General features: G+C 41.0%; 1 protein-coding gene across 1 annotated transcript in view; it reads right to left on the bottom strand.

The window, feature by feature from the left end:
• The window catches only part of LOC118826685 (phosphatase and actin regulator 1-like), a 120125-nt gene that overhangs the window by 30785 nt on the left and 68567 nt on the right, over positions 1-20773 (bottom strand). Inside the window, exons 3-4 of the mRNA XM_036597716.1 lie at positions 9047-9127; positions 3273-3476 (exon numbers count right to left, since the gene is read on the bottom strand). Coding sequence (XP_036453609.1) covers positions 3273-3476; positions 9047-9127 — 285 coding nt within the window. The remainder of the gene's footprint in view (positions 1-3272; positions 3477-9046; positions 9128-20773) is intronic.

The raw sequence follows: 20773 nt of genomic DNA, 5'->3' as shown, positions 1-20773 counted from the left end.
GCTACACTACGGATGTTTTCCTCACCATCACCATCTACATTTAATCCAGACCGAAAGTACTGCATGTAAAGGCAGATTTTGGTCCTAAAATAGGTTGAAGCACTTTAGTGGCGGACAAGGAACAAACCTTATTATCCACAGACTGCTTTGATCTTACTGAACTAAGTGTATTAGGCTAATCAAAGTAGAAAGCATGAAGCCAACAGTGTCAACAGGAAGTGTGTCCCTAACCAGAGAGTGAGTTCATATTAGGACACAGCAGTGAAGTCATTTCCAAGATAAAAAACCAATGGAACAGAAAGACTATAGCCCTCTTTGGACTGGATTAGTTTACCAGAGGGAGCAACTGAAAAAGACGTTAAAGCTTATTAAAGTTCAGAAACCAGTCCTGTGTAATGTGGTGCATCAGAGGCGCTAATAAGATGTTAGTTATTTTAACATGAAAATGATGGTGCTTTCTAAGAATAATTTACAGAATTAAGTTCAATAACTACGCAAATACAAGTCATGTCCTAAAATGGTGCACATTTCTAGGTATTTTGACTTTTGGTTAAAAAACAGTCCATACCAAAACCATAATACCAAAAGACCAATGTGCATGAAATTTGGCAGACATCTTCCTTTGAGAAACCCACATCAATTTTAAATTAGCTGCTGTCAGAACAAAACCTCATTTTTCAAATGCCTGCCGCTCTTTACATTGTGTGTACATTACATGATGAATGGCACAAAAGAAACAGCCCAACCAAGTCTGGTTTCATTGACTTAAATTAAAAGTATGTTTTTTTCTTCTACTGTAAAGTTACCATTTTGGAGATATGAGTTTTTGTTCCGACAGCAGCAAATTGTAAAAACTTTGCCCATCATTAGTGTCTACTGGCTCCATAATGGTGCATCTTGCTTGGACCCCAATGATTGCCACTTGCGACAGTTGTTAGGCTCTCACAGCAATTGCGCAAGTTCACAGAAACAGTGTTCATTAATTTCAGACAAACAACTAAATAGAAGCTGTTTGTTTTGGTTGCTAACAGTGAAAATTTATACATATTAACATATTAAATCATTTTTTACGCCACTCAGAAGCTGCTGAAGAAAGAATATCTCAATATGTCAAAAAGAAACCAACTTCCCTGCATATGAAACATGACTTGCTTTTCACTTTTTGGTAATATTCTCATAGTTTTGTTTGAACTTAAACACTGTTTCTGTAGTTGAGCTGAATAACGAACTGCTGCTTTTCCCACAGAATTCTCTGTTGTCCTTCACAAAACTAAAAATCACTCTCTGGTGATCATTAAAAACAGTGCATTTTGCCAAAAGATTAAAAGTTTGCATGTGTGTGTAATAATATTTTTCATCTCCCATCTCCTCAGTGATAAAAACTCTCAAATCCTGATGGCAATAAAACTACAGAGAGAGCTTCTAGTGGGTTGTATTTTCTACAAACCCAGATGTTCGTGTTACATGTGGTCATATTATCGAGCTAAAAGCTGATGAAACTGGGCATGAGAAGTCTAAAGCATTACTTTATACTGTAGCTGCTGTTATAATTGCTCGTTGGATCCAGGTAAAAGCATTCTTCCCCTTTTTTTTTGCATGTTTAACGTGGATGTGCATACTAGGAAACTAAAGACGGCAAGCAGCGGCGGTCAGAGGCAACATCTATCTGGGAAATCAAGGTGATGTGTATCCGGACAGGATTAAAATTATCAGACCACCGAATTTGGTGCAAAACAGCAGAGTTGTGCTTTTAAGTGGAAATTGCTTCAGGACTCTCATCCAAATCAGGCTTCACTGATTTAATTTATTTTTCATAATTCAGATCTATTTATATACTGAGTTAAGCACTCTCTCTCACACACAGTCAGCTAAAAAAGGAGAATCAGATGGGGATGGAAGCGACTCATGATTCAAGAATGAGAGAAAGACACTACACTGACTTCAAAACAGATGATAATAAAACCTTATTATCTGATGAGCCATCAGCAGGGCTAGGAAATCACCATATATGGTCACTTCACAGGCTGCTGATATACAACAAAGCCAGCTGTGTATTTACTAGAACTTAATTCAAATTACTTTAGACAGCGGATTAAAAGGGCAGGGGTCATATTTTTCACCCAAATCAAGCTGTCTCCGACATTAAGTACTGCACCATTAAATAATTATCAAACTAAATCACCTGATATACACCCACTGGCCACTTTATTAGGTACCCCTAACTTGTATCTACCCTCTTTGTCCATTTATCAGGTCCAGAATATACAAGTCAGAAACCAGCCTTCATTTATTTAATTTCCAGTCCACACAGCCATTAAATACAAGTTTACAAGCCTCAGTATTTAGTGTGTCCACTTTTAACCTATATTACAACTTTCATTCTTTTTGGGACACTTGGAGAAATCTGTAAGACTTTCTTCCACACATACAAAGTTCAGTCTTAGAAGTTGGTTTTGCATTTTATGCTTCTCACAATTCATACACACACATTCAGCGATGTTGAGGTCTGGTGTGGCCGGTACTTTGTTCTGAGAACACCAGCAGCTTCTTTATTTGATTTGCAATTGTTTTGTCTATTTTCTTTTCTCAGTGAGGTTCTTCCTGACAGCTACACATCCTTTCAGACTCATAGCATTGAGTTGTCTTCTCACTGTAGAAGGATGGACAGAAACACCTTTTACCCTATTCATCAATGGCCAGAACTACCACTGGGCAGGTATTATTTGGGACAATATGTAATTGTAGAACTAAAAAGTGCACCTATATGGTAAATGGACCTTACCTTGAAGGTACAAAGTAGGTGCACTTAATAAAGTGGCCACTGAGTGTCTGCTGTATATCAGTCTGGTATAGATGCCTGTTCTGAACACTTTGTTGACAATGAGAAGCAAGTCGCTAGATTGGAAGGCTGGTTGTAGCACTGTTTTACCAATCACCTCATTCTGGTGGTTCGTCATTTTGAGTCCCCTTCCTGTCAAAGCAGGCGGCCCTTAGCCACACTGAGCGACAAAACCCTTCAGATTCTCTGGCTGTGGTCATCTGGCTTGTGAGACTAGGCTAAACTCGGCTCTCAGATTAGAACTGAAAACACTGATGTTAATATCAGACTCTGACCTTAGTATAGAACAGTCTCTGTCAATTGGTCAATAAATTAAAATAATTTCAATTAATAAAAAATCCATTCCTTTGTAGAAAGGCTTCCTTTGGCAAAAAATTGAGCCAGCAAACTTCTGGCAGAAGTTTAGCAGGTTCAGCACTGTGCTCTGCCTCACCTGTGCTGTGGTTGGACAGCCGGGGAAATGGCTTTGGGGGCAGTGCAGGCGGCTGCTTGTGGTAGAGTGGAGCTTTGGCAGGGTTCTCCTGAACGTCCCCTGGAAACGCAACCGACTTCTTAACAGGCAGAACCATGGATGACTTTAAGGAGGGATCCTGAGGACAGACTCCGCCCTCCATAGAGGCCCGGAATTCAATGGTGGCTGCAGGGAAGAAACAAATGAATGCTTTGTGTAAATTAAACTTTTCCAGAGTCAGTGTAACTTTCATTTAGATACATGATCAGTGTTTCCACACAAGCACAAAGAATGACACTTAAAAGTCCTCAGTCCAGATCTCAAACCTCTCAGAGCCTCGACGTGTTTTAGAAGATGTTCAAAAAGGCAAACGATAACAAGAATCACTACAGTCTGTGCTGAACATTGAGCACCGTACATGTACATGAGGTTTGAGACAGATCACACAAAAAAGCAACATCTATATTAGAGCTTTATATTATATATTAGGGCCTGAAACTGTGGGTCCAAACCTGAATATGGCCCATTTCAACCCAATCCACACCATCAGGATTAGAATCTGAACCAGACTGTAACCAGAAAAATATTATGTCCAAAGTCAAGTGTAGTCTGACAAAATCCAATCCCGACTGTATCCTCACAAAATTCCATCCGAACTCAACTGTATTCAGACAAAATTCTGTCCAAACTGTTTAAGGTGTTCAGAAATCTGCATGTGAAATCTGAACACAACCCGAGTCTGACAAATATTTGAGAAATTCTGTCCAAACCTGACATATATTTAAGAAATGATGTCAAAACCCGACAAATATTTGAGAAAATATGTTCAGACCCAACAAATATTTGAGAAATTCTGCCCAAACCTGACAAATATTTAAGAAATGATGTCAAAACCCGACAAATATTTGAGAAAATATGTTCAGACCCAACAAATATTTGAGAAATTCTGCCCAAACCTGACAAATATTTAAGAAATTATGTTGAAACTCAACAATTGTTTGAGAAATTATGTTTAAACCTGAAAAATATTTGGGAAATTCTATTCAAGCCTGACAAATATTTAAGAAATTATGTTAAAACCCAACAAATATTTGAGAAAATACGTTCAAACCCAACAAATATTTGAGAAATTCTGCCCAAACCTGACAAATATTTAAGAAATTATGTTTAAACCCAAAAAATATTTGGAAAATTCTGTTCAAACCTGACAAATGTTTAAGAAATTATGCCAAATGCAGACAAATATTTGAGAAATGATGTCCAAATCCGACTGTAACTTGATGAAATTCTGTCCAATCTAAACAGCAACATGGCAAAATGGTAGCCTGACAGAGGTTTGTGCTAAACTCGACTGTATGCCAGCAAAAGTCTGTCCAAACTCAGCTGTCACCTGTCAAAACACACACACACACACCCCTCATGGACCTTGGTGTCACAATGTGAGTGACAGACTGTGTAAGGTGAAAACCTTCAGAAGGAAGAATGAAGCAGAGAGAAAAACTAAAAGCAGGCTAAAATCTATTAAGGCCAAAGTCAGGCTGAGATAAATCTGCACGTGAAATTTGAACACAACCCGAGCCTGGCACACATTTGAGAAACCACGTCTGACCCTGATGTGAATGGCCTGGTTCCATCAGGTTCAGACAAATATTTCAAACTCTATTCATCACTCTTTACCATCAAAACACCCTTTACCATCACCAACACACAACTGAAGGACAAGGATTCACTGGAACACCAAACTCAAGACACAACCACGCGACTGGCCGCAGCAGAACAAAGCGCATTAGGCAGCTCAATTAACATCTCTTATCAGCACAAAGAAAAATCAAAAGGAGCGGAGAAACAAAAACCGTCCCACAAGCTCGACTCATTAAGTAGCACCCTTTTGATGCTTTTGATCATTTTTATGCAACTTAATTATCTTGACGGGCTGGAGAGCAGATAGCGGGCCAGCTGTGGACAGTGCTGCCCGAAGACAGTCCTTTCAGTAATAGTGGCCTGATTCAAATTCAACCTGCATAATTGGCATTTCGGTGCTATGCAGATGCCTTTAGCCAACGATGCAGAGGATTGTGTGACTCACGCGTGCTGTTTGGTCTCTCGCCACGGTTTAAAGGTAATTTCTCTCGACGGTAGAACCCCACAGCTCTTTCCTCTCATTTGAAGCGTTTGACCATTTGAGGCTCGAGTGGCTGAGTAGAACAACTGAACTCCATGCTTTAATGGCCGGTTCATTAGTGAGGTGCCTTTAAACAGCTTTTTCTTTAAGTATCAACACTTTACCAGTAAATTAATCCAAGTAAGTGGCAGCAAACAGCACACAGTTTTAAGCAGCAAAACAATAGAGGGGTACTGGAGTCCATCTGTTTCTCTGCATACCTCAGTAGTCAGGACCCCCATGGACCCTCACAGAGCAGGTACTATTTGGGTGGTCGATCATTCTCAGCACCTCAGTGTCACTGCTGGACTGAGAATAGTCCACCAACCAAAAATATCCAGCCAACAGCGTCCTGTGGACAGCGTCCTGTGACCACTGATGAAGGACTGGAGGATGACCAACACAAACTGTGCAGCAACAGATGAGCTATCGTCTCTGACTTTACATCTACAAGGTGGACTGACAAGGTAGGAGTGTCTAATAGAGTGGACAGTGAGTGGACACAGTGTTTAAAAACTCCAGCAGCACTGGAGAATGATCCACCACCCAAATCGAACCTGCTCGGTGAGGGTCCTGTTTGGGTCTTGACCATTGAAGGATGGGGTAACAAAGTATGCAGAGAAACAGATGGACTACAGTCTGTAACTGTAGAACTACAAAGTGCACCTATATAGTAAGTGGAGCTGATAAAACAGACAATGAGCGTAGAAACAAGGAGGTGGTCATAATGTTATGCCTGATCGGTGTAAATCTCCCAGCCAGACACAAGCCATAATAACAAATACGTCATCAAAATATCATCCTCTTATCCAGCAATTGCTAAGGACTGTACTCGGCCTCGCCCTGGCAAACTGCCCAAAAGCTCTCTTAGCATTTCGACCCCGTCCCAGGAAATTGCTGATACATTTATGGGTAAAATTGTAAGGGCTGAGGTGACTTTATGACAGACTAACACACAAACACTACCTTAAAGTGGAAACATTCTCAGCCCCCTCAGAGCTTTAGCATGTGTGTAAACTAATCAAGTATTCCACATTTCCACACAAATTAATCCCTGCTGTATTTTTCGCCGTCACCCAGAGTAAACACGATCACACTCACACACGCGGTAGCCCTCTAAGAGCTTTAACGTGTGTAAGCTGATTAAACGCACGCAGCCAATCAGACGGCAGATTTCCAAAGGTTCTCCACGATGCCAAAAGAAAAATTAAATGAGAGGAGGAAGAGGAAGGAGAAAGAACACCCATAATCTGTTGCCAGTCAAGACTTTGAATCAAGCACACCGCAGCCTTGAAGCTCTTAAATGAGCTTTACATAAAGAAGTGTGAATCAGACCCGGAGGTCAAACGCAGTGACCTTCAGAGCAGCTCCCCATTCTCTCACACTGAAAGGAATGTATCAGCCAAAACCACTAGAATAGAAACAGGGGGCCTGTGTCAACTCATTAGCAACGTTAACTGGACATTATTAGCTTTCAGCCATTATTAATGATGTAATTTGTGGTGTAAACGTTTCACCCTTTTTAAAATGTTTAACAGATTTAATGTGTTTGGATCATATGATTTATGCTCACTCAGCACTTTACCAGGCACCACTTACCATAGTAGGACCCCCATAGGACCACCACAGAGCAGGTACTATTTGGGTGGTGGATCATTCTCAGCACTGCACTGGTGTGTTAGTGTGTGTTGCGCTGGTCTGAGTGGATCAGACACAGCAGTGCTGCTGGAGTTTTTAAACACCTCAGTGTCGCTGCTGGACTGAGAATAGTCCACCAACCAACAATATCCAGCCAACAGCGTCTTGTGGGCAGCGTCCTGTGACCACTGATGAAGGACTAGAGGATGACCAACACAAACTGTGCAGCAGCAGATGAGCTATCGTCTCTGACTTTTCATCTACAAGGTAGACTGACAAGGTAGGAGTGTCTAATAGAGTGGACAGTGAGTGGACACAGTGTTTAAAAACTCCAGCAGCACTGGAGAATGATCCACCACCCAAATCGAACCTGCTCGGTGAGGGTCCTGTTTGGGTCTTGACCATTGAAGGATGGGGTAACAAAGTATGCAGAGAAACAGATGGACTACAGTCTGTAACTGTAGAACTACAAAGTGCACCTATATAGTAAGTGGAGCTGATAAAATGGACAATGAGCGTAGAAACAAGGAGGTGGACTTAATAAAGTGACCAGTGAGCGTAAACAGGTCATTTACAGAGAACAAAGCAAAGGTTTCACTGTGTAAATTATTCCAAGCTATATTTAGTGCCTTCTGTCATGCAGTGGTTACACAGCAATTGCTTTTATAGCAGAAAACAATGGAGTCTCAGCGTGCAGCTCTGTGACCACTGATCTAAAAATAACACCAGCTGTCCTGGAGTCTTCAAAAGTGCCGACAACTACTTTACAAAACGAGAGAGCGCTCATACTGGTGCTGCTATTTCGTTTCAAATGAGCCACTAATACTGTAATGACACTATTAAAACATTAAGGATTTCTCATTTAGAGCAGAACTCAAAAATGCTAGCCAGTACATGACCAGCAAACACAGATTTGAAGAGCTGTACACACATAAAATCATTATAATTTCATTAAAAACACAAAAAGTTTGCTTAACTGCAGAAAATAATGTGTTTCAGTGGTGACAATTCTTAATGTTCCACACTGATTTTCAGATTTTACTTCAAAACAATGGGATCTAACCATGATGGACAGGGATGCAGTCTCACTTCCTGCTCTAAAATGGAGAGGTGTGGCTCAAATAAGGCTCCACCTATGGACTAAAACTGTTTCAGTAGTGACATGAAAACATAGTAGAGCAGGAATCAAGTTTTTTATTTTAAAATTAAACTCATGATAAATCTAAATCTTTCAACTTCACTTTACAAGAAATCAAAAAAACAAGGGATTGGGATTTAAGACAGACCCTAACCCTAATCCCAACAGAAAGCACCCTAGAAATTATGATTTTTTGCATATATTTAGTTTATTACCATCTTTATTACTATCTCTATCTACTACAATGAATGCCTTGGATTCATGCAGATCATTATATACATATATATATATATATAATATATATATATATATATATATATATATATATATATATATATATATATATATATATACACACACACACACACACACACACACACACACTGAGGGAATAGAGTTTGATCTAGTTCAGTATTCACTATTTTACCATCAACATTCTATATAAAACTCATGATGTGTTGGTTCACTGGTTGTTCAGGACAGTAAATAAAATGTCTATATTAGTGTTGCAGACATGGTGACCCCTGGTTCCTATCAGCACCACTGTAAAGAGATCCGAGTTTGTTTTCTCTAAAATGAACCAATTCACATCAAACCACTCTGAACTGTTTTTATGTCAGTGGTCAAATGATGCAGATATTTTCAAAAAAATAAAAATAATTGCTGGAATTCTCCTTTAACAGAAACCAACAAACCTTCTACTAAATGCTGGGAAACTCGTCTGCAGCCCTGCAATATTCTTATTATTTACAATAATTCATATTGAGTAAAAATTACAGTTGCGAACCGACAATCATATTTGACAATCAGAACACTCACCTTTCTCAAAGATCTCCTTCAGAACTCCTCGCTTTATCAGGTCCTCTCTGGTGTGCCTTGCAGACATCTCCCTCTCCAGAGCTGTGGACACAAACAAACAGAACGGTTACTACTAGCTCTTTACTGGCTGCACAGTACACACTATGTGAACACCCCTCCTAATTACTGAGTTCAGGTGTTTTAGCCACACCCACTGCTAAAAGGTATGTAAAATCAAGCACATAGCCTTGCAATCTCAATAGACAAACACTGGCAGTAGAACTGGTCATACTGAAGAGTTCAGTGATGTGGCTTAGTCATAGGGGGCCACCTTTACCCCAAGTCAGTTTGTGAAGTTTTTGCCCTGCTAGATTTGATTCGGTCAACTGTAAGTGCTATTATGGTGAAATGGAAGCGACTAAGAGCAACAACAGCTCAGCCATAAACCAGCTGACCACACAAACTCAGAGCGGGGCAGCCGAGTGTTGAAGTGCATCATGCATAAAAAGCCTAAGACCACTATGTGCAATGCCAAGCGTCAGCTGGAGTGGTGTAAAGCACGCCACCACTGGACTCTGGAGCAGTGGAACGTGTTCTCTGGAGTGTTGAATCACGCTTCACTATCTGGGAGTCTGATGGACGAGTCTTGGTTTGGCAGGAGAACACTACCTACCAGAACACATAGTGGAAACAGTAAAGTTTGGTGGAGGTGGGATAATGGGCTGGGGCTGCTTTTCAGGGTTTTGGGCCCCTTTAGTTCCAGTGTAATGTTAATGCTACAGCATCCAAAGCCATTTTAGACAAGTAAAGCTTCCAACTTTGTGGCAGCAGTCTGGGGAAGAGCCTTTCCTGTTCCAGCATGACCGAGCCCCTGTGCCCAAAGTGAGCTCCATAAAGACATGGTTTGATGAGTTTGGTGTGGAGGAACTCCAGTGGCCTGAACAGAACCCTGACCTCAACCCAACCGAACACCGTTGAGATGAACTTGATGGTTTGAGATGGTTGGTTGAGCCAGGCCTTCTTGTCCAACACCAGTGCCTGACCTCATAAATGCTCTTTTGACCGAATGGTCAAAATTCCCACAAGATCTTCAACAAGCTCATATAGGTGTGATAGTCTGGTGTCCACAAGCTTTTGCTCATTTAAATGACATGGTGACTATAGTGCTCCTGTTCAAGGTGCCGGCATTTGAATACAGAAATCACTACTTAGATATTTGTTGAGTTCCATAACAGGAAGATGGAGAAAATATACATTCTAACAATTCAGCGAAACACTGGCTGTGCAGTGAGATGAGACACGACCCAGACAGCAAAGAAACACTGAAACAATGATGACTCATCATCCAATTCAAAACAGACTGAAACATGACGGTTAATCAACTCCAGTTCAACCTTTATCTAAAGTCTAGTTGCTTCAGTGTTAAATCACACATTTAATCCTGTTTTTTGTACACCAGGACTTCTAAATGTCATTTGACCAGGGGTGCCCAAACTTTTGCATACAACTGTAGGTTTGTTGACCTACTTACATTCATTACTTCATGCAAACATCCTGATTCATTAAAACACCCACACTCATCACAAGCATGTCAGAATGATCAGGAGGTTCACAGCTCAGAATTTTTAAACTGTCATTTGCTCAGAGCTCATTTACATACAGCATCTTCAACAGCATCTGCTTTGTAGAACCCAGTTCTGAGGTGCCGATTAACACACGCTGCAATGTAACACACAGAACTGTTACTTCCATCTCGCTCTCCACAGAGAGTTCAGTAATCTGAACTGTTCTACTGTTACTAAAGGTGGCCGACATGGCAACAGCGTTATATCATGATATATCAAGACATGTTCACGATACGCAATATGTATCACAATATTTTATATATTTTTGTTTTAAATTTTGTTTTATATACACACTGATCAGGCATAACATTATGACCACCTCCTTGTTTCTACACTCACTGTCCATTTTATCAGCTCCACTTACTATATAAGTGCACTTTGTAGTTCTACAGTTACAGACTGTAGTCCATCTGTTTCTCTGCATACTTTGTTAGCCCCCTTTTACCCTGCTCTACAGTGGTTAGGACCCCCATGGACTACTTGGGTGGTAGATCATTCTCAGCACTGCATTAACACTGAAGTGTTACTGGTGTGTTAGCGTGTGTTGCGCTGGTACGAGTGGATCAGACACAGCAGTGCTGCTGGAGTTTTTAAACACTGTGTCCACTCACTGTCCACTCTATTAGACACTCCTACCTTGTCAGTCTACCTTGTAGATGTAAAGTCAGAGATGATAGCTCATCTGCTGCTGCACAGTTTGTGTTGGTCGTCCTCCAGTCCTTCATCAGTGGTCACAGGACGCTGCCCACAGGACGCTGTTGGCTGGATATTTTTGGTTGGTGGACTATTCTCAGTCCAGCTGTGACACTGAGGTGTTTAAAAACTCCAGCAGCACTGCTGTGTCTGATCCACTCAGACCAGCACAACACACACTAACACACCACCACCATCAGTGATACTGCAGTGCTGAGAATGATCCACCACTCAAATAGTACCTGCTCTGTGAGGGTCCATGGGGGTCCTGACCACTGAAGAACAGGGTAAAAGGGGGCTAACAAAGCATGCAGAGAAACAGATGTACTACATATTTATATATATATATATTTTTTTTTCCCCAGTATATCATAATTATGCACTAAATTTGCATAATGTGTAAACGTTGGTATTCAACTGTGTCATTATTTTATACAGTTCTTTTTACATTTTCATCCATGCACCATCTAAAATAAGGCTATTATTATCGGTACAGGGTAATTTAACCACCACTATCATTAGGAATATAAGGCTTAATTCAGCAGTTTGGGTGATGTTGGGCCAGTTCGAGTCAGTTTCAGCCAGAATTTTCTCAGGCTTCGGTCAGTTTTGACCGCAAAACTTGATGTGGTTTGGATCGAACTCTGAGAGAACATTTAGGGGCCGTTTTCAGGTTTGGGACAAAATCTCAGGCCCAAATAAAGCTCAGTTCCTTTTGCATCCAGGCCTGCTAACTGTCAGATCTAGAACAGTAAGACCCTACACGACCCTTCCACTCTATGACTGTACGGCAGTCAGCGCGTTTCATTACGATTTCATTTTATTTCAGTAGAATGGAAAAGATAAAAGTCAGCCGGTGCTGCAGTGAGCACAGTTCTTACAGTAACGCCTCAGATTGCAGCAGCCAAGTCCCAGCAGCACCGCTCTGCTATTTTTAGACCGTAACAGTTGAGGGACTTAACTTTTCTCCCCCCACCACCACCACCACCACCCCCCCACTGCTCTCTGAAACGAGGCAGTTTGTCGCATTAGTAATTTCAGAATCTGCCCCTGCAAAGGAACCAATTAAGAATGTGAAAGAGCATTAGCACTTCTGCTTGCCATGCACGGTCCTCCCCTGCAGGCTGGAGGATGCTGCTTCAACAGCACGGCTGAGGACGCGGAGATGATCAGAGAGAGGAGGAGTGGCGCATGAGCGTGCACGTGATGTGCATGTGAGATACGCAAACGTGCACGTGAAAGAGTACAAGCTCGTGCACGTGTAGGTGCAGGATGCACATGAGGAGACCATGACCCTAGAGTTTCACCTGGGAAAAGGCACACTGCCATGTAAACACTCACCCTCATGAGAGAGATGAGCAGTTCAGCAGACTGAGATATTTAACGATTCAGAACTTGGTAACACTTTGAGTGGCCCTTTGTAGATGATTAATAAACTCTTAATTGAGTATCAGTAACACATCAAGAACGTATCAGTGAAGTAGCAGTAATGCAGCATCTGAACACACTGAAGTAAATATCCTGTGGATGTGCTGTTGATACATTACTTACATTAAGTAATGTTTTATTGATATGAAGGAATTCAACTGTATATGGTACTTCAATTACACAAAACCTAATCTTAACCTTCACCCTGACTCTAATCCTAACCCTAACCTCAAAACAAAACCAAACCCGAACCCTCACCCTGGCCCTAATACTAACCCTAACCTTAATCTCAACACTGAACATAATCCTTAACCCAAACCCTGATCCTAATAGTTATCCTAGCTTTAACGTCAACCCAAAACCTAGTCCTAACCCTCACTCTGGCCCTAATACTAACCCTAACCTTAACCTCAAACCAAAAACCTAATCCTAACCCTCACCCTGGCTCTAATCCTAACTATAACCTCAAACCAAAACCTAATCCTAACCCTCACCCTGGCTCTAATCCTAACTATAACCTCAAACCAAAACCTAATCCTAACCTTAATCTCAACCAAAAACCTAATCCTAACCCTCACCCTGGCTCTAATCCTAACTATAACCTCAAACCAAAACCTAATCCTAACCTTAATCTCAACCAAAAACCTAATCCTAACCCTCACCCTGGCTCTAATCCTAACTATAACCTCAAACCAAAACCTAATCCTAACCTTAATCTCAACCAAAAACCTAATCCTAACCCTCACCCTGGCTCTAATCCTAACTATAACCTCAAACCAAAACCTAATCCTAACCTTAATCTCAACCAAAAACCTAATCCTAACCCTCACCCTGGCCCTAATCCTAACTATAACCTCAAACCAAAACCTAATCCTAACCCTCACCCTGGCCCTAATCCTAACTATAACCTTAACCAAAACCTGAACAGTACAGAATGGTGTCAGTGAGTCTCTTTCTTCCTCTCTCGCTCTTCTCCCTGCCCCCCACCCTGTTTACCCCTTTCTTTCTCCTTCTCTCTTTGTTCTCTTGTTCCTTTTTATTTCTCTCTTTTTTCTTTCTCTCTCTCTCTTCCTTTCTCCATTCTTTTGCTCTCTTTCCCTTTTTCTTTGTCCCTCGCTCCTTCTCATTCTTTCTCGCTCCTTCCTTCTCTCTCACTCATCTTTTTTCCCCTCTCTCTCTTTCTTTCCCTCTTCCTTTCTCCTTATTGTTCTTTCTTTATTTCTCTCTCTCTTTTCTCGCTCTTTCTTTCTCCATTCTTTTGCTCCCTTTCCTTTTTTCTTTCTCCCCTGCTCCCTCTCCTTCTCATTTTTTTTCTCTCACCCTTTCTTTCTAACTCACCTCTCTTTCTCTCGCACGCTTCATCCCTCCCCACCCAGCCTCCCCCCCCTCTCTTTCTCTCTCTCTCTCTCTCTCTCTATCTCTCTTTCACTCTCTCTCTCCCTATCTCTCTCTCATTCACTCTCTCTCTCCCTATCTCTCTCTCTCATTCACTCTCTCTCTCCCTCCCTATCTCTCTCTCTCATTCACTCTCTCTCTCCCTCCCTATGTCTCTCTCTCATTCACTCTTTCTCATTTGTTAGTGTCTATAATGTCTGGATACTCTTCCAGGTCCTTCACTGTGGACGGCTGGTTCTCATCAGCCTCTCAATGCTGCTGTAATTAGCTGAGCCATTTTCCTCTTCACTAGCAGCGTCGGTGCTTTCGCCACCAGTGTTATTGCTCTCCTGAGAAATCTGGCTGAACGCTGAACTCCACCGACTTGTTACCTTCTGTTCTACAGGGACTCTCATTACTCCTGTTACTTTCAACTCTGCCACGTTCTGGGGGGTTTAATCTTTATGATTCATCCATAAGAGACGTCAGCACAAGCCTTCCAGACGACATGTCACCACTTCACTCGTCCGGCGAGGCCTCGCTCTCTGCGGGCCGCAGTCTGAGCGAGCTGCTGGGGGTTTAAGAGGAGGGATGTTTACCAATTGCTTCCACCGCGCAGCCGTTTGCAGCAGAGTGGAAATGGCTTTTCAAGAGAAGGCTTTGAAGTTGGACGTGGTCGCCTATCAGTGCTCACTGCGGGCGACCCTGAGGAAGAGCAAACCAGCAGCAAACTTCAGGCTGAAAGCGGAGATTTGAGCCTTTCTGAAACCCACATTTTCCCTCTAGCACAGCCCCGTGCAGGAGGCTGAGGAGAGTGCAGAGCAGCACTGGTTCATTTTAGCCACACAAAACTAGAGTTTAAAGAACATTTTGGTGAAAAATTTTAATTTGCAGTTTTTCCCCTACGACAAAAGATGTAGTCAATCAGCCGAGACATGTTTGGTGTCTGAAGTTTGTTTCTTTAGTTTTGACTGGAGCTACAAGCAGGAGTGGGCAATACGGCCAAAACGTAGTAATGTAGTAATATATTACCGTATTATGGGTTATAATACTTGAAACTATTTTCACAATATAATATACTTATCATGATGTTTGATTTAGGAACAGACCAAATAAATAAATAAATAAATAAAAACCGCCAGGGCTCCCACAAAAAAATACTATCAAAAACAATTCACATACTGTGCTGCACTAAATCCAATATCAATATCAACAACACGCCCTGAAAGGCATATTATGACAATTTACATTATTGATAGCATATTGTGATAATGCCCAGCCCTAGCAATAATGCTAATGCTAAGAAGTACTGGAGCATGCTAATTAGCAGGTCATTGCAGGTGAAAGAAAGAAAGAAAGAAAGAAAGAAAGAAAGAAAGAAAGAAAACAAGAAAGAAAGAAAACAAGAAAGAATACAAGAAAGAATCATCACATTGATTTATCAGTCTACTCAGGCTTTAGCAGAGCTCAGTAACACTGAGATTAATAACTGATCATCACATTGATTTATCAGTCTACTCAGGCTTTAGCAGAGCTCAGTAACACTGAGATTAATAACTGATCATCACATTGATTTATCAGTCTACTCAGGCTTTAGCAGAGCTCAGTAACACTGAGATCAATAACTGATCATCACATTGATTTACCAGTCTACTCAGGCTTTAGCAGAGCTCAGTAGCACAGATTAATAACTGATCATCACATTGATTTATCAGTCTACTCAGGCTTTCAGAAGGAACAGGAAGTCTAAATGAAGCTGGTTTTTACGCATTGTGGATTTAAAAAAGTTAACAGACATTGATATCGATGATGTTTCTTTTAAGGATAGTATATATTTTTTCAATTTAGTTGGTAAAAATGTAATTATATCACAATAATAAAGGCTGACCTGGCAAATTTGAATACAAAACACTACAATAAAACGACAAAAACTTGTAAAACATAACTTTAAAAAATAAAAAAAAGTTACAACACAAAAATATCTCCTAATGAAGAGATAATTTTATCAAGGTTTATTTGAGTTTAAGAAGTGCAACAATTAAGAACTTACATGCAGTGAAGCACTGTTTAACTAATACCTGTGGAGTATAAAAATATAGCAGATATAACAGATAACAATATAACTGATACCAAAAAAAGCCGATATAATCGGTCATCAGAACTTTTAGCCCCATATCAGCATCAGGATTTGCCACAAAAATGTCCATATTGGTCAAGCCCTATAAGTTACCGACAAATCTACAGACCACCCTTGCTGGCTATTTTCACAGATGGTGTCAGGGTGGAATTCGCAGCTTAAGTGAATCTCAGTTCATGTGAATTTCCCATCATGACAGGTTCTTCAAAATCATCTGAATAATGGAAATGAATGAATTCTCACCATCTCTAATCCCCACGAGGAGCAGGACGCTGAATGTAAATGCCTGCTAGGCAGATGTGCCCAGAAGCAAAATGTCACTCAGTGAATCAGAGCATGTGATTCAGAGCAAACTGCACAAGACATGCTAAAACCATATCATTCCCCCAATTCCGGTCTTTTCAGCCGGGCCAAACATTAAAAATGTAGCTTGCGAGAGGTTTATGACATAACGCCACCAGCTACAGCCCTATATGGTGCATTATGACATGTTATGTAATTCATTGGGCTGCAGACAGAACAGGGAGCCATGTTCTTGAGTTAGCATCTGGACTAATCTCCTCAGAGACCAAACTGGGACCCTCAAACATTAAAGTTACAGCCAAGGATATCAGAACGGCAAAGCAGAACCCACAGCGCAGAGCTTTCTAGAAGGCCAAAAAAATGAGGCCGCTGAGAAACTGAACAGTGCTCGGAGTCGCTGAGCGCCGGACTGTGTGTACGTCCTTTAAAAAACAATGGTTTGGAATTATTGGACGGTGTGTGGTGGCCTTAAGCATGATAGTAGCTCAGTGATGGATACACACAGCGCAGAACATGATCGGTTTGTGCTTTTACTCCGTCACTCTACCTTGCGCTGTCAGGTATCCTCTAAACAGGTGTCTTTTTGGCATCAGTTAGCTGGAACTGAGCCTGTGCTGTGTGGCACAGTTGGCCAGCTACCTTAAAACGCTACCAGACACCACAGAACAGATTTTTCTTTCTTCTTTTCTGTCACTCACTTGACTCAGACATTAGTTTTGATCTTCTAAACTTCAGCAGCAATTAGTCAGAATCAAACCTGTACTGTGGTGTGTGGCACTGTTCGGGTCTGTAGCCTGCTCGCTAAGCTAACGTTACGTTAGCCGATCAAGCTACATCCCAGACACCACAGAACGGGTTTAACTTTGCTTTCCTGTCCCTTCAACACCAGCTGCTCAACTTCATTCCCTCAGACTTCAATCAATATCATCTGAACTTGTATCAGCACTTCAGTTAGCCAGAACTGAATACGTTAGGTTGTGAAAAGAGCTGTTGTCATACTAGCTAAGCTAAAGCAGATGCTAACTAGCACCTCTCTCCTAGTTTGCAGCACTGTTCGATATTAATTAACTGTTAGAAAGATGGTTTGACATTTATTTAATGATGCCTTAGGGCGTTTTTAAACCTGAAAGTCTGGACCAAGGCCCAAACCACGGCGCATGTTTTTTGTTACGCTGTATACGTTTGATCCAGTTTTGATTCCACATTGCAACTTTGCGAGCAAACTAAAGAGCTTTTCAAGGCAAGCCTACATCCTGTCATCACCTATGTGGGCTGCGTCCCCCTGTATTTGACACTGATTTGTTTGTAGCGTGCGCCTGACATTGGCGTGCTGTCAGTTCGGTGGGAAGCCTTTTCTGTTTGATCAGGGAAAAATGAATGTACAGATTAATTTCATTGCCACTATACGACCTTTATGTACTGCTGCTGCAATCTCTTGAGTTTCAGGTGGCACTGCTGTCCTGTAAAATCCTCTCTCTTTCATCTGCTTCGAAAGTAAGGTACAAATTTCAGCATTTTTATGTGTTTTTTTTCCAAGTTGACTTTTTCGTCAGACCAAATTACAGTTTAATATATAGTTTCCAGCTCATTTTTAATTCTCTTCCAGTTCTTTTTCTTCTTCTATTGTTTAATAGGTGACGATAACCTGCCTTAACGTCCTGTAATTGGTCCAAAAGTCTGAACCATCCAAAAAGTGTTTTCACACTGCAAACGAACCAAACCATGGTTTAGTTTCATCTCGACCGAGACCACTTCTTTTAGTCGGACCAAATTTTGGTCCTTTGGTTCCGGACCATGGTCTGAGGCGGCTTTCACACCTTCCATTTTCTTTCTGACCAAACTGAAAAGTCAGAAGGTCCGGACCAAACAAGGTAGGTGTGAAAGCACCCATAAAAACTGTACACAGAGTTCACCTTTTTGGTGACGATGTAAGTGAACTAATCTTTTTTAAATTCAATTTTGAATAAGATGGCAAAAAAGCTTTATCCATCTTTTACCTCACTTGAGACCCCCTCCCACAATACTGTTTACTGTGGTAATGTTTTTAGGCAGTTTGAAGGTAATAAAAAGGCACCAAGCCAAGCACAAATGACGAATCAGTTTCGGTGCGTGAAATCAAGCGCCAGCCTACCAGCAGCTCAACTGCAGATCATTTACATAAAGTACACCCTAATTCATGCAGATGCGTCGGCAGGGAGCCAATAAAATGACAGCATTCAGCAGCTCGTGAGCCAGTGGCTGTGCTTGTAGGCGGAGTTTGAAGAGGAGCAGTGAGTGCACTGCTCCCCTCTACTGACCAAACTTTATAATGTTAAAATTACGACCACTGTAAAGCATAAAACAAAATAAACAAAATATCTTAGTTTTTTTTAAGATGGTAGAATGATGTGATGGTGTTGTGTGATGATTTTCCTAATTTACCATATTTAAACACTGTATCTTTGCACTGTATGAGATGCTTCTACACTAGCTCTGTGTTGCATCGATCATTTTATGGGCGGAGTCAGTAGTATAAAATAAAAGCACAGCTTAATATGTCTTCAAAAGGAACATGGAACGGTTGCAGCATCTGTTTATATTGTGGTGGCGCAACTCCGGTCCTGGGGGGGCCAGTGTCCAGCACAGTTTATTCAAACACACCTGATTCAACTTTTTACTGCCAGGTTGAGCTGACTGTGCCAGACACCCCTTGTTTATACCAATCTACATGTAAAATAAATACCTGCACTTTTGTATCTTGGACTGCAATGTGCACAAACTGTTAGTATTATTGTTATTTTGTTTTTTTATTTATTTCTATTCATATTATTGGTATTAGAGATGATATTGACCATAGTGTTGGCTAACAAACCGCAAATCAAGCAGATTCTTAAAACTATAATGCTTAAATTTGTTGGGCAACCCTACCAGACAAGAGTTTGATGAAATAGAAATGCCAAAGATGAAACTAATAAACTGTTGAAATTTATGTGCACTTAATTTACGATCAGATTTGATAAATAAGGGCCAATACGCATCTCAATATTTCATTTTTCTGATGTTTGAAATCTAATCTTTGAAATATTTTTTATTCACAACAATCATTTATTTATACTATTTCACATACTGCACTAAACCCAGTTACACAGGCCTGATTATTCTCTTTGCCATGAAAAGTACTGATGATATCCTTGATATGCCCAAAAAGTACATGTTGACACGCTGTGATGCAATTTAATCACAATAACAATAAATATCGCCATATTATTTAGCCCTACCACACTTTTAGCACAGATAGAGTGCATTTACTTATTTTTTCATGTATTAATTTTTTGACCAGAGCATGGATAAGTCAATAGCACACTAAACTGATGTACTACCTACTGAGTGATTACAAATTTCAGATTTATAGATGCTGATTTGGCTGCAGTTTGTTTTAAATCTCAGCTGCCAGATTTTATAGACATGTTACAAGCTTCAATACGCAGTAAACTGTGAAAAGAAGTGACGGTGATTCATCCCAGTTCACTCCCGTGGAATCACATTTCCCGAAGAAGAGTCACAGAGACATTAGGTCAGATCCACCAATACAAATCTGAGAGAAGCTCGTTTAACAGACAGACTCACTGGTGCAGAAAATGACTCAGTACAGAGCCAGTCTTCAGAGTGAACGCCTAACATGAAGAACAGCACAGCTCAGATGATACAAAGCCATTTAGTTCAAACGCACTGAATCTAAAGTGTCCTGTGACCATTGTGTTTTTCCACCAACACATTATATTCTTACCATTTCATAAAGTTTTATCATTTCAGCAAGTGGAATGTGTATATCAATAAGACAACAGCTGAAACCTGCAAGAGTCTCAGTACATCCCAAAGGGACTGGTCCATCGGAGGACTGGGGGGCACGGCCTTAACAACTGCAAACAACACTAATCAGGAGGACCAGCTCGTCAGGGGGGACACCACAGTCACCACTCCACCACATTAGCCACTGCAGCCGTTACTGTAAACAAATTCTGACAAAATCTGAATTGATGCAATTAGATCTACAAAAGGGAAAAAGGCAAAACCCTCCAAGGTGAGCAGCACCCGAGCCACAGGATCTGCCTGGATCACCAAAAAGTGACATATTGTGACCAGAGGTACCAACAGTCAGCATCTACCCCTGTATCCATCCATACCTCTAGCTACCGAGCTATCCTTCCA

The sequence above is a fragment of the Colossoma macropomum genome, unplaced genomic scaffold (assembly GCF_904425465.1).
Source record: "Colossoma macropomum unplaced genomic scaffold, Colossoma_macropomum, whole genome shotgun sequence".
Classification (NCBI taxonomy): Eukaryota; Metazoa; Chordata; class Actinopteri; order Characiformes; family Serrasalmidae; genus Colossoma; species Colossoma macropomum.
Note: the sequence above shows the minus strand (reverse complement) of the source record. Positions and strands in the feature narration are given on the sequence as shown.